At 41.3% G+C, this 13,867-nt stretch overlaps 1 protein-coding gene across 1 annotated transcript in view; it reads left to right on the top strand.

Annotated features, from left to right (window-relative positions):
* LOC145764311 (titin-like) overlaps positions 1 to 13,867 on the top strand; it is a 208,059-nt gene that overhangs the window by 108,359 nt on the left and 85,833 nt on the right. Inside the window, 29 exon segments of the mRNA XM_082575929.1 lie at positions 74 to 281; positions 924 to 1,080; positions 1,270 to 1,444; positions 1,607 to 1,995; positions 2,169 to 2,300; positions 2,421 to 2,675; positions 3,032 to 3,256; positions 3,431 to 3,655; positions 3,802 to 3,970; positions 4,053 to 4,237; positions 4,360 to 4,474; positions 4,702 to 4,843; positions 5,143 to 5,309; positions 5,379 to 5,687; positions 6,393 to 6,689; positions 7,216 to 7,367; positions 7,709 to 7,961; positions 8,719 to 8,922; positions 9,126 to 9,325; positions 9,393 to 9,507; positions 9,686 to 9,885; positions 10,049 to 10,353; positions 10,738 to 10,852; positions 11,169 to 11,374; positions 11,709 to 11,946; positions 12,179 to 12,502; positions 12,576 to 12,690; positions 12,992 to 13,179; positions 13,396 to 13,510. Coding sequence (XP_082432055.1) covers positions 74 to 281; positions 924 to 1,080; positions 1,270 to 1,444; positions 1,607 to 1,995; positions 2,169 to 2,300; positions 2,421 to 2,675; positions 3,032 to 3,256; positions 3,431 to 3,655; positions 3,802 to 3,970; positions 4,053 to 4,237; positions 4,360 to 4,474; positions 4,702 to 4,843; positions 5,143 to 5,309; positions 5,379 to 5,687; positions 6,393 to 6,689; positions 7,216 to 7,367; positions 7,709 to 7,961; positions 8,719 to 8,922; positions 9,126 to 9,325; positions 9,393 to 9,507; positions 9,686 to 9,885; positions 10,049 to 10,353; positions 10,738 to 10,852; positions 11,169 to 11,374; positions 11,709 to 11,946; positions 12,179 to 12,502; positions 12,576 to 12,690; positions 12,992 to 13,179; positions 13,396 to 13,510 — 5,880 coding nt within the window.

Here is a 13,867-nt window from a genome sequence, read left to right as displayed (position 1 = left end):
CTCTTGTCTAATTCTTCAAATTGTATTTCGTCTCAATTAAAAACTAACTTTTCTGTTTGATTATAATTGACAGAGGCCCCATTGGCGTTCCTGGAAGATTTGAAAGATGCTTCTGTAGGCCATCTTGCGACGGCTGTGTTTACTTGCAAGGTATCCCCACGTGATCAAAAGGTGACCTGGCACCAAGGAACTGAAGAAGTGAAGCCATCGCCACGCTTTGTGATATCGGATGATGACAACCTCAGGAGTTTAACAATCAAAGAATGCACGGTGGATGACAGGTGATTAGATTAATGCAATTCAGAAGCTATTTCAAGCATTGTCTAGTTATGAATCAACAGTATTGCATCTTTGAAAATTGTTGGTCTAAACGTATTTCTTGTTTTTGTATTTGAGGGCTTAGCTTTTTTCTATGCAGTTTATAATCATCATTGTCAGCCATTGTTGTTCCACTGCAGGATGAAGGCCTTCCCCATATCTTTATAATTTTGTCTGTCTTTGCACGTTTGTGTCCAGTGTTTATCGAATTGGTAGAGTTCGTCTCGCCATCTTGTTTTCTGTTTCCCTCTGTTGCGTTTATTGTCAAGCGGTATCCAGTCAGTAGCTCTTCTTGTCAATCTGTTGTCAGTTGTTCGCATGATATGTCCTGCCCAATTCCACTTTAAACTTTTTATTGTTTGAATGATATCTTTGATTTGTGTTTGTTGTCGTATCCATTTGGCTGCTTTCCTGTTTTTCCATGTAATGCTTAAGTTTATAATACATTTTTAATATTGCAAACTTTAGAAAATCAAAAAAAAGTAGACAGTACCACACTAAATTGGCAAATTCAAGTTTATTAGAATTTTCACCACGCAAGTGTGACTTCATCAGTGTATAATCTTATTCAAATAAAATCATTTACAAAGTTACTCCGTGTTTAGAAACGCGATCACATGTGCCTTCGCCTCTCAACGCTCCACTGCTTCCCTATACGTCGATGATCCCCCAGCATGGTTTGTGAGAGAACTTTCTGCTATGACATGCACTGAAGGTGAAAATGTCACCATGGAATGCGAGCTGTCGCGACCAAACGCCGAGGTTTGTTTGATACACCGCTGGGCGATTTGATTGTACAATTGTTTTGAAATCCCCTTTCAATCTTTGCTTATTCGTTTGTTATTCGTTGTTCTTACAAGTTGATGTAAACCCTACTATAAGGTTGTTGTTGACCGACCGCGCACGTGCGGCGACGGTGAAGGATAACTACGTTGGCTTGATGGTGTTTAGGTGGAGTGGTTTCGAGGCGGCGTGGCTCTGAAGGAAAATGATCGATTAAGAGCACCAAGTGACGGAGTGATTCGGCAACTGACCATAATAGAAGCAGCGATGGATGAAGCTGGTGATATATGGGCACAGATAGTTGGACAAGATACTCGCAGCACAGCTTGCTTGGTTGTCAACGGTATGTTGCCACACCTCACTTTTAGAGTGTTGTTGTGAGACCAAATCTCTTAGGGCTTTTTTAGGTTGCTTTTTCTGAGCCTTTGTGGTAAGTAAAATGTAGTCAGGTGCTGTACTTTGGTGCGTCTTGAGCAATATTTAGCACCGTGATATTGTTTTGTAGAAATCGCTCCTGGAATAGCCCGTGACCCTGAAAGCATCGATTGCGTTGCTACCGATGACGTGGAGTTCACTTGCGTCATTTCCAAAGCAAGATATCACATCACGTGGTTCATCAACAACCAACCGGTGACTGATGCCATGATCTCGCAGTCAGGAGGCAGAATAAGCACGTCTACATTGAATGACGGCTTAGTCGGGGTTCTGTCAGTAAGTGATGTTAAACTGGAGGATATGGGCGAGATCTACGCAACATGTGAGGACGTGGCCAAGTCGAAGGAGGCAGTGTTGCATGTGGTACCTATCTCGTTCGAACTTCCACCAAAAGATGCAAAGATCTGTGAAACTGAAACCGCCAAATTTGAGGCAACCACCAACAAAGCTGACGTAGAGGTAATAACCTAAACAACAAATTATTCTTTTTTTACATTGATTGAGCGTCTACTGACGTTGAATCAATGTAAATAAACGACTGATTTTCTGTGTAGGAAAGTCGGTTTTGTTACTTGTTTTTTTACCTACTTGAGTACTTATACGTTTGGGGTACTTTTACGTTTCATTTTTAGGTTATTTGGCTTCGAGATGGAGAGAGGTTAGAAGAGGGAAACGGCATCTCCATGGTTAGCGATGGATTCAAGCACATCTTGAAGATGTCTTCCACTACGCTGAGAGATGACCACGCTCTTATCCAAGCAAAGGTTGATTGTTTTATTAAACTTGAAACAACTGCTCTTGTGTAAACAGTTGCTTTTTTCAAGATATTTCCAATAACATTGTTGGCATCACGAGTTCAAACTGATTATGTTTCTGTTCTCTAGGTCGCAAACTGCATTGCAAACGCGCATCTGTTTGTTCGAGAATTTCCAGCACGATTTGCCAGTTCCTCGATGAATGACGTCACAGTCGAAGAAGGAGAACGTGCTTTCTTTAGTGTAGAGCTTACACAGATGGGCGGGAAAGTCCAGTGGCTATGTGACGGCGCCCCGGTTGTCCCTGATTCTCGGCACCAGATCATTGCGTCGGGAACAATGAGAACGCTATCGATCCTTGATTGCAAACGTGGACTTGACGAGGTGGGAAATTAGCTGCACAATGTTATGCAGCGTTATCACAGACACTTTGAGTGTTGTTGTGTTTTCCTAGTGAGCAAAACATTAATTTCTAATACCAGAATGTCAAATTAACCGCATCGGCCAGCTGTTGATAAAAAGTGTCCTTCTGATTTTGAAACAATATAATTGAGACATTATTCTGTCGTAGACTGCCTTTGCGTGTTTTTTTTTTTTTTTGGAAAAACCAAGACGCATTTACTGATCCCATTGCAATGCAAAAACGCTAGCATCATCTTCATCACTCATACTGCATGTGACGCTTCTCAATCTGTAGGCTATGTTGCTCTTTATAACCAGTTGTTGGTGATTTCTTTCAGCATACCTTCACTTGCCTGTGCGCTGGCAAGGAATTGAAGGCGAAGTTAGTTGTCAAAGAAGCTCATCTTCGCTTTGACTTGAAGCTTTGGGATCGAGACTTTGAACCTAACAAGACTTGCCTGCTTGACTGCATTGTGAACAAACCATTTCCAAACGTGGAATGGACAGTTGACTCCCAAGCTATTAAAAACGATAGAAGGCACAAGATTTTGGTTGCTGACGAGGTAAGTTGCTGGGATATAAACAAGCACGCGGTTTAAAATCAGACAGATTTTACTAACACGCATATTTTAAAACATCTTCATTTTATGTTCACTATTTTTTGTTTTACTACCATGTCGTCCCTCTGACTCTCGGATATGAGATGCTCAGGTTAAAGTTGTATTTGTTTTCTTAAGGGGAAGAAGCATACACTGGAGGTGCTGGAATTCAACGAGGCCGATCGAGGCCTGTACGCCGCTCGTTGCTTGGGAACAGAGGTGATGACATCATGTGTCGTTGACGTAGCTCTTTCACCAAGTGTAGAGATCGCAGATGATGATGTCATTCTCAAGGCTAACATCAGTGCTGGAGTCACCGCAACGTTTGTAGGAATGCCGAAGCCAAGTGTAGTGTGGTACAAGGTAAGCCAAAAAGTATTGGGTAGGATGTGAAGACAATATCAATTATGTTGATTACAATATTATTGTTAGCTTTGTTTGTGTGATAATCCTTACCGTCTGCAAGATGTGGAGTTTTCAATTAACCATTTCTGTCGGTTGCATTGTAGGAAAAAAGCGATTCTTTGATACCATTACCAGAAGATGCCTACGTCACGACTGCAGACACAAGTAAACTACGATTTCGCAAGACGAGCACCTCGGACGCGGGGAGGTATAAAGTGGTAGCCAAGAACAAGTACGGGGAAAGCAGCGCGTCTGTTACGCTCCTTGTGGTCGGTGAGTTGGTGGCAAGTGATTGGACGTAAACTTGTCTCATCGCATGTTTCCTCAACTGTAATAACCGCTGTGCGTCACACAGACCGACCGAAGCCTCCGATCAACTTGACTGTCAGTGACGTCACCGCTCATGACGCAATGTTACGATGGGAAGAGCCAGTTGATGATGGCGGAAGTCCTATCACTACTTTTGTCGTGGAAAAGAGAGATTTAAAGAGGAAGATGTGGCAAACAATTTGTGAGAACATGGAGGAGACGGAGATGAAAGTGAGTTGTTTTCTTCCCTCTCGTGACATTGATTGGTTCTATCTACAGTGGGATTATTATTGATCTACTTTACTGATGTACGAAGAGTTCATATTCTAACAATTAGCTCTTTAATTTTTTAGGTTGAAAAACTTACTGAAGGATCAACGTACTTGTTTCGCGTATCCTGTGAAAACAAGGTCGGGTTGTCAGAACCCACAGAAATTGCAAATCCAATCCTTGCAGAGCCTCAGTTTGGTGAGTTTATAACTTAAATCATATGTAGTCCGCTAACGAATTTTATCAATTGAAGCTATTTATTGAGTTGAAAACTCACTTACCCTTTTTTTAGTCTGGAAAGTATGTGTCTGGAAAACTTTCATGCTTGTAAAGGATTTGACACACTGGTGCAGGCCCGGTTGCTGTCACCAGTTTTCACACGATAGTGACGTATTACTTGGCTCTTGAGTGCTTTTTGTTTTCAGTCACTGCTGAACCACCTCAGAACTTGCAAGTTACCGACGTCGCCCGTGATCATGCCACGCTGACGTGGCGAGCGCCCTCGTTTGACGGAGGAACAGCTATAACTCTCTACATAATAGAGATGCGGGATAAACTGCACAAGACGTAAGTGTTTAGTGTGGAGTTTATTTTTTAATGTTCTCAAGCAAAAGCATATAGCGTTGCTTTGTACTGTCCTTTGCAAATGCCAACAGGCTATGTATGACCAAAATAACTTAATGGATGCAAGTCAGTGCAAAGAAGCAGGTTTTAAGTTCAATGGTTAAACTATTCTGTAACGGTGAAATGTAATTCTGTAACTGTCCTAACGAACACTATTTCTAAAATAATGCAGTTTTAAATCTTTGAAATGTTGATAGCTGTGAACAATTGTTTGTATTTTAATATATGATCCTTTCCTCTAGGTGGAGTCGTTGTGCAGTCGTAGAACCTGATTCTCTTCAAGTGTCAGTGACAGAACCGGAAGTCACTTCAGGAAAGGAATATTACTTTAGAGTTTGCGCCGAAAATGCGGCCGGCTTAGGAAAGCCGAGTCTGACGACTCAACTGACGAAGATAGAAGACCCGATAGGTAGGAAATCGTGGTTTAGTAATCGACAACCACTCGAACAAGTTTAATTTTTTCTATTTTTGTCTTCAGTTCTCCCATCTCAGCCGGCTGATGTCTATTGCGATGACATCACAAAGTCGTCTGTTAAAGTTCACTGGTGTGCGCCATCTAGTGACGGTGGTGCTGCAATAAGCAGTTACCTCGTCGAGTGCTGCGACAAGAGCGACCCTGACGCAATGTGGCGCCCGTGCGGCTCCGTTGATGCCGGCCATCTGGAATACTGCGCCACTGACCTTGAAGAAGATCAGCAATATTCGTTCAGAGTAAAGGCTGTCAATAAAGTTGGTGAAGGCATTTCATCGGATTCAACCCAGTTCGTTACAGCGAAAGAACGCAGCAGTAAGTATCGATGAATTTTGCGATTGTGCTTTTACAAGTAAATTTTTACTGTTTTCCATGTTCGGTGGCACATGAAGAAATAGCAATAGTACGCCATTTGTTTTCTCTGTCTGCCAAGTTAAATACGACCAATCTTAACAGCAAATTGGTTGGAACGTCTGATCAATCTGACCAATTAATAAGGAACCCAAAATGTTCACCAAACGTTTCGAAAACTATACAGTTTTATCTTCAGTGCTGTTGAATAGCACTGAATCACTATTTCAAGCAGTAATGATACATCATTAAAGAAATAAGAGCTGATGTCTCTCAACCTCTGCTCTGGTTCCTCGATGTTACTGAAGATGAAAAGTTGTAGAAGGATCCTTCATTTAGGATACAACCGAAAAATCAAACATACTAAGTCAATTAAATTAGTCACGTTCGCAAACTTGTGTAATATTGATAAAGTTTTGCCACCGTAAAGGCGGCTTTTTCAATATCTTATTCAAATAGAATCAAACGATACACTTCTATAAATATTAGCACTAAAGATGAAATTATCTAGTCTTCTCAACGTTTAGTGAATATTAGTATTGAATATAGTTGCAACCGATCTACACTAGTTCATGTAGCTTACATTTTTTTTATTAGTTTTTAAAGAATTATATTTTTTCATATAATGGTGTACTTTTCAAAATCGTTCTCATTGGCGGATTTATACAGCGCTTCCATCTTGTGAAACAAAGAAGCAACCAGAAGAAATCATTGTTGTTGAACCCGACCCCATCCGCATCAGCCTCCCTATATCCGGGTCACCTGCTCCTTCCGTGACGTGGCTCAGATGTCGAGATGAGAAGGTTTTAGTCAACGAGGAAGGAAAAGTTGTTTTGGAAACCGGAGAATCTTACTGCAGCTTGGCCGTGTCTCCGAGCAGCCGCAAAGAGGACTGTGGAGATTACAAACTTATCCTACAGAACACCGTTGGAACTGTCACCACCAACTTTAACGTTGTTGTTTGTTGTAAGTAGAGTTCATAGAAACGTTTATAAGCATTTAACTCGGCGTAACATAGGAAAGGCTTGTCTCAAAACGAGATGGTTCGATACAGTGACGAATGGCAGCGCGATGCACATGGAAGAGCTAAAGGAGGTTTTGAGGAATCAAAAGCTGTGGAGGGAAAACATAAATAGCGTGACCGAGAGTCAAAATCGACTGAACGGATGATGTTGATGAATATATTTTGTTGAGAAACGAAATTTTGGAATACCTAAATAGATTTTCTCTACATGACTTCAAAAACCCCTTTGCCATATGACTATGCCTGAAACCTGTTTGATTTTTTATTCTAAAAAGAAAATTAAAGAATTAATACGTTTTTTATTTGTTCAGGTTTTGCAGATGTTGAACAACAAAGAAAAAGTAACAAAGTCATAATCATCTCAAATCGTTTAGATTAGTTTAACTTCACATCATTTTGCGTGGTCGTTCTCATCTTCATCTCAAATGTGTTTTTTTTTCTTTTTTTTCTATGACATTTATATTTCAGCCGTCCCTGGACCAATTCGTAACCTGAACATCGGAGAAGTAACCAGCACAAGTTGTTACCTCTCCTGGGATGCTCCTGAAGACAATGGAGGAGCTGAAATCACTACCTATGTAGTGGAGAGAAAAGAGGAAAATAGAAAGGCTTGGGTGAAGGTATTGGCAGGCGTTTGATTCTATGCTGGTGAATCCGTAAACTTATTCTAATGAATAAATCTTATTAGATGGTGATTGAAATATGAGTCTGGATGTATGCTCCGTATAATGAAAGAAACAATGAACATGAAGCTCTGCATATTCAGTCTGAAATAGCGAGAAAAATCAGTTGTTTTTTGGTTCAATACTTCCTTGGTTAATGAGGCTCATCTGAGACTCGGATTCTGCTTGGACAGATTGCTGGGTAGACATTTATGCGTTGGCCTAGTGTTCTTTATTATTGTACAGTTCTACTACTAGTGCTTATGCTTTCTTTAAATTTGTTTTTTATGCTCCTGCAGATGTCCGGATCATCGGATGCTTCAGAATGCAGTGTCGCTGATACCAAGAAAGGGAAATCTTATAAATACAGAGTCTGTGCCATCAACCGCTATGGAAAAAGCCCATACGTCGAGTATTCTGAAGCAATATTGGCCACCGACCCACCAACCGTGCCTGGTCCACCAAGAAATATTACGTTTTCGAATATCAAGAAAGATTCCGTTTGCATTGGTTGGTCTATGCCTCAGTTTGATGGTGGAGCTCCTATCGAAGGTGAGTCATACTTTATCAAAGTACGATTTTACCATGACAAGAACTTCTTAGAACTTTGATCGTCACCATATCATGTTCAGAACATATCACAGTATTTGAAAGCCCAAGCAAGAATTGAAAAAACATCATTGTATAAGACATAGCATTTGTACAACCTCTATTCCCGCTTTATTATAAAGCACATATGTGAGAGTTTGATGGAAAAGAGTTTTGAAGTTGGCTTTGGGTCGTTGCCCTTATTTTGTATGTTTTAATATTGTTCTCTTGGTGATTTCCATAAAAGGGTGTGTTCCTGCTTGTGTTTATGCATAAGTGAGTAGCCTAAGAAAAGTTGCCATTATTTGGTGATGGCTGATTGTAGTCATTGGCTGCCATTCTGATTGTGTCATGCAATCTCATAAAGTGGCGTGCTTGCTTTGAAGTGTTTTCTTTTGTTAACTTTTTTTGGGAGGGGGGCCATTGAAACAACACAACTTCTTCAAATATAATAGGAGGCTAAATGCTGCTATTTTATAAGATTCCAAGTATTTCTTGAGGCAGACAAGTCATCGGAAGAAGTACATTTATTAACTTGGTCTATAATCTGTTGACTTCTTGCATGGTCATTTGTAAACTTAAAAAAATATACCTGCTCGTCTGCTTTAGTTTATTTGAAGTACTGTGGTGTGAAAATGTCCTTTTAAAATATTGATATAGTGTAATGATTGTAGCTTTTAGTTTATCCATTTACTGATACGTTTCATGAATGTCTACAAAGGATACATCATCGAGAAGAGGCCGGAAGGAGACCAAAAGGCTAAGTTTGAACCTGACAACCAGACGCCTGTAGACAAGCTGCGTCATACAGTCAAAAACTTGCCTACCGACTCCAGATGGTGGTTCCGAGTGAAAGCTGTAAACCGCTTAGGCCCTGGCGAGCCCTGCCAACTTGATGAACCAATCCTCATACAGTCTGATGAAGGTAAGTCTTGTCATGTGACCGATTTAAAAAGGTTGTTTGACTCTTTTAAACACATTCGTTCGTTACAGTTTTTTTTCTGTCGTTTCGCTGCTATTTGAAGGCAAGAAAGCAATGGGTCAATTAATTAAACACGCAGCTACAACATGCTTTTGCTAGTTAATTATACATGTTGTTATACTTTTAACGGTAACATGATTTTTTAGCTGCACCCACTGTAGAATTTACGGAAGGCTCTTCCGATGGAATACATGCAAAGGCTGGATCGCTTATGGAAATATCAGCGATTATTACAGGCCGACCTTTTCCTTCCGCTAGATGGAGCCGAAACGGCGTGTTATTATTACCCGATCAGAAGGTGACCATTGATCTTGTGGATGGAATATCGACATTGCGACTCATGGCGGTAAGATTTTTTTGCAATTCTGTGTAATTCTTATGATGAACGGAAGTTTGATGGAATTGTCTTGCAGGTGAACCGTTCAGACTCCAACGACTACACCGTGTGTGCCCAAAACCAGCATGGCAAAGCGTCAATCACATGCAGTGCTAATGTCGTGGACAAACCCGACAAACCTGCGTCAGTGGGTGAGTATTGAAGACATTTTTCCGTATGCAAACGGACAGTCGGACACCTATCCAAACGAAAGTTTCCTTTTATGCTTCAATGTAATGAAACTACTGTGCAAGGTTTTTGAAGTAAGTCGTCATCTACAACAGCTATCATCTTAATTACCTTCTTGTCCTAATGATTTTTTCTCCTCAGATGTGGATGACGTCACTCCCAACTCGTGCGTTGTTTCTTGGTCGCCTCCTGAAGATGACGGCGGCATTGCCTTGCTGCGTTACGTGGTGGAAAAACGTGAAACATCTCGGCAGTCGTGGACCAAGTTGCCGCCGGTTGCCGCAAGCCAGCACAAGCTGGAAGTAACGAAATTGATCGGAAATCGAGCATACGAATTCCAGGTGAGTTGTTGAACATGGATGTTTCAAGATTGAATGACCAAATGTTTATCGTACGGAGAAAGTTTTTTTTTTAGCTATACATAGCAGTTTTGCATACTAAAGGTCGTACGCAAGGTCACGCCATGCAACCATGTATTAATATGGTTTATGCTGGTTTTAACAGGTTTCTGCTGAAAATCAAATTGGTGTGGGTGACCCACTGGCTAGTGGCCCCGTGGTTGCCAAGTACCAGTTTGGCCCCCCGTCACCCCCCGAAGCCCCTACTTCTAGAAGCGTGACTCGCGATGCCATCACCGTGGTTTGGAACGAGCCCTCATCGGATGGAGGTGGAGCTATCACCGGTTATTACGTTGAAATATGCGCAAAGGGTTCGAAGAATTGGATGAAACTGAACAAGACAGCCATTGATGGCAACCAACTCTCCTATAGAGCAACCGGGCTAGTGCAAAACAAGGAATATTCCTTCAGGTAACAAAATACTTGAATTGATTGTAGTATTTATTCTCGGACTGAGAAAGCTTCTTTGAGAGCTTAATCCTGACAGTTCCCCATACTTGTAGAGGCTTTCAACCCCTGACGCAAATTGGCCAGCCAGATTGATAAAGTGAAGTTTCCGGTTGTTATAATGTTGTTGTCTGTGAATTATTCCATCCACTGAACCGCTGAATGGAGAACAGTCCTTGAAATGCGTTGTTCAAGCGTACACCCCGAGAGTAGAGCCAGCACCGCTATTCTTGCCGTTTCTTTGTTCGTAAAATTATGCGCTTAACCAACTGAGTTATCGGGGCCTTCTTTATTTTAGCCTAAGACCTTTTGAAGCTTCTTACAGCACCGATGTGTTGTTGCTTTTAGAGTTTCAGCTGAGAATTTAGCGGGTCGAGGAGCCGCCAGTGCACCAAGTGATGTCGTGGCTGCACGTGATCCCATAAAACCTCCTAGCAAGCCAGGGGTGCCCAACATTATGGAGGTGAGCTACTTAAATTAAAAACCTAAATTTGCTTTTCTAGTAATAATTTGATGATATTTGAAGCTACCTTTATTACATAATGAACAATGATCGATGTGAAGAAAGGGCGTTCTTCCCGGCTATCAGCACAAGTCTGAGCACTCACTAGTACAGCGAGCAATTGCGATTCGCTAACCATAACGGTGGATGTTGAAGCAAAAAGTAATTTAAAATATATTTCGTTCCAGGTATTAGGCTACGTTATCTACTGCCGAAAAGTATCTGCAACTTGTCAATTAATTGTTTTTCAACTCTGTCTAATCTTATATTTTTGCAGGTAACTAAAAGCACTTGTCGATTACATTGGAGAGCTCCGGAGAATGACGGAGGAAGTCCGGTTACAAATTACATCATTCAGCTGCGTAAAAGAAAAGTTGGAGAGGAGACGTGGGAGGAAGATTACGTACCGTGGGAACTCGAAGTCCCGGATGTTGACCATGTTGTGGTGGATCTTGTTCCAAATTCATTTGAATATACATTTCGGTGAGTGGTAGTTTGCAATTGTGCCCCTATTGAATAATGACGTAACATTGAACGAACACAATCACTTGGAATGTGCATTTTTTATCGACTTTGAAGTCATTTTTGTCTTACTCAGGTTTGCGCCTGCAGTTGAAGATTTAGATTAAGTGGACATGAAGCAAGAAAGCCAATCTTCGTTTCCACCTTCAAGCATTCTTTTTAAGTGTTTTGTCAAAACCACAGCCAATGCTCTTGAGTGGTGTCGAACCAGTACATTTTCGAACCCTTTTCGAAATCCTTAATAAACAATTTTATTTCGTGAATTAAACATTTAACGAGTTGCCTCATTTTGCAGAGTGGCTGCAGTAAACGCTGCCGGGCAGTCGGAGCCCGGTGATGGTTCCGAAACTGTGATCTGTAAGCCAATCATGAAGCCTCCGAGTGCGCCACGTGACCTGAAGTCATCGGGGACCACTAAGACGAGCATCGCACTCCAGTGGGTGAGACCTGATGATGACGGAGGCAGCAAGATCAAAGGATACCTTTTGGAGATGAGAGAACTTCGCCGCCAAACATGGCAGTCCGTGAAGAAGGTGAGAAACGTTTTATTTCTCGTTTTTTTATTGTTATTTTTCATTTTTATGCATCTTTCTACATGTTGTCATAATCATTCAGTTGCCATATCATTTACTTTCAATTTAGCTAATGTAAACAAAAGAAGTGTCATTAAAAACCATATACTATACATGAATGTCAGTCACGCTTAAACAATAAACCATTCGAAGAGTCTGTTAAAATTATGAATTAAAATTATTTGTTTGTCAGGATCTTGAAAGCGAACATTTCCGAGTTGATGGCGTCAAGGAAGGAGGGTCGTTCGAATTCCGCGTGGCCGCATTTAGTGATGTCGGCGCTAGCGGGTGGACACAATCAGAACCAATAGCTGCAGTGAGCATGTTCAAGGTTCCAGAGCCTCCCAGACACGTGAAGATTGAAAGTGTCAACCGGTTTGAAGTGAAGCTTGCCTGGCAGGAGCCTGTGTTTGATGGAGGGGCGAGCATCGTCTGCTACTCCGTTGAAAAACGAGAGAAGCTTGGCCAGAGATGGGTTCCAGTGGGAAAGACGGAAACCGGTTGTCTTAATTTCACTGTAAGTTGAGGCCATTTTATGGTTCTACTATTTATTTTTTGCAATCGACTATTCACTATATTGCGTATCGCAGGTGACCGATGTGAAAGAGAATACGGAATGCCAGTTCCGAGTTTGTGCTGAGAATGAGGCGGGAGCAGGAAACCCGAGCGAAGCCACAGAAGTAGTAACTGTTCGCGACCCTCTACGTAAGTTGATAATGAATTTGAAATATTGTGATTGTTTTCATATTGGCCTTTTCCATGAAAACGTCGTTTTAATATAACATGTCAAATACCGAATATCGATTTCCTCACATCACTTGTAACGTGTCATGACTAAAAAGTCGGTATCGCATGTTAGAAAATGGTTCCACGAATATACGAAAGAAGTGGCTGCTTTAATGTAACAGCATCTGCACAAATCAAGAGAAGATCTTTTGTGTTTTATAACCGTTTTGTCTCAACAACTTATTGAGCTTCATCAATGTTGTTGTTGTGCATGTGTTAGGTTCTCCCACGTCTCCCCTGCACCTCGCAGTCAAAGACACGACCCCCTCAACTGCATCGTTAGGTTGGGAACTTCCTGCACTCAACGGCGGATCAGAAATTCTCGGCTATTATGTGGAGCGGTGTTTGGATGGTGGCGAAGAGTGGGTCAGATGTAATGCCACACCGTTTAAAACTTTATGCGGACAGGCAAGTGCATACGAATTCACCGGGTCAAAGATAGATCATTAATATGACACTTCAACACTGTTTTTAAACACGTTTTGCTCTACTGCAATGCTTGTATCGGGAAACAGATTAACTTGTTTAATTTACTCGATTTCATTATTTCTTTTGCGTTACTTGTATAGCTATGTACTGGTAGCCTACATCTGTGTCATAAGCTGTTATATTTTTAATCTTCAGGTGACAGGCCTCCGCGAAGGACGTTCTTATATTTACCGATGTTTCGCTGTGAACGAAGCTGGACTAAGCGAGCCAAGTAGCCATGTTGGCCCCGTTGTAGCCAAGTTTCCTGACTGTAAGTTTTTTTTGTAGCAGCAGGTTTGTTCTTCAATCTGCGATACCAGACATTACACTCTACCGGTAGTTTAATAAACAGGCAATGCTATGTATTTTATTCAAAAAGGAACAAAACTTGTAATAGCGGCCAATCGAATGATTAGAACCATCAACAGTTTATTCCTTAACACCATTAATATGTTCTAATGACTTGCAGTCGTGGTTGTCTAACATGCTGGGCCGTGGGACGTATCGTAGACTTAGAACTTCCCAGACAACAAAATCCCGTCATTTTTACATTGATTAACGTCTGCAGACGTTGAATCAATGTAAAAATGACGGATTTTTCTGTCTGGGTTGATTCACTGTGTTTGTC

Source organism: Aplidium turbinatum, chromosome 2 (genome assembly GCF_918807975.1).
Source record: "Aplidium turbinatum chromosome 2, kaAplTurb1.1, whole genome shotgun sequence".
In the NCBI taxonomy this organism is placed as follows: Eukaryota; Metazoa; Chordata; class Ascidiacea; order Aplousobranchia; family Polyclinidae; genus Aplidium; species Aplidium turbinatum.
Note: the sequence above shows the minus strand (reverse complement) of the source record. Positions and strands in the feature narration are given on the sequence as shown.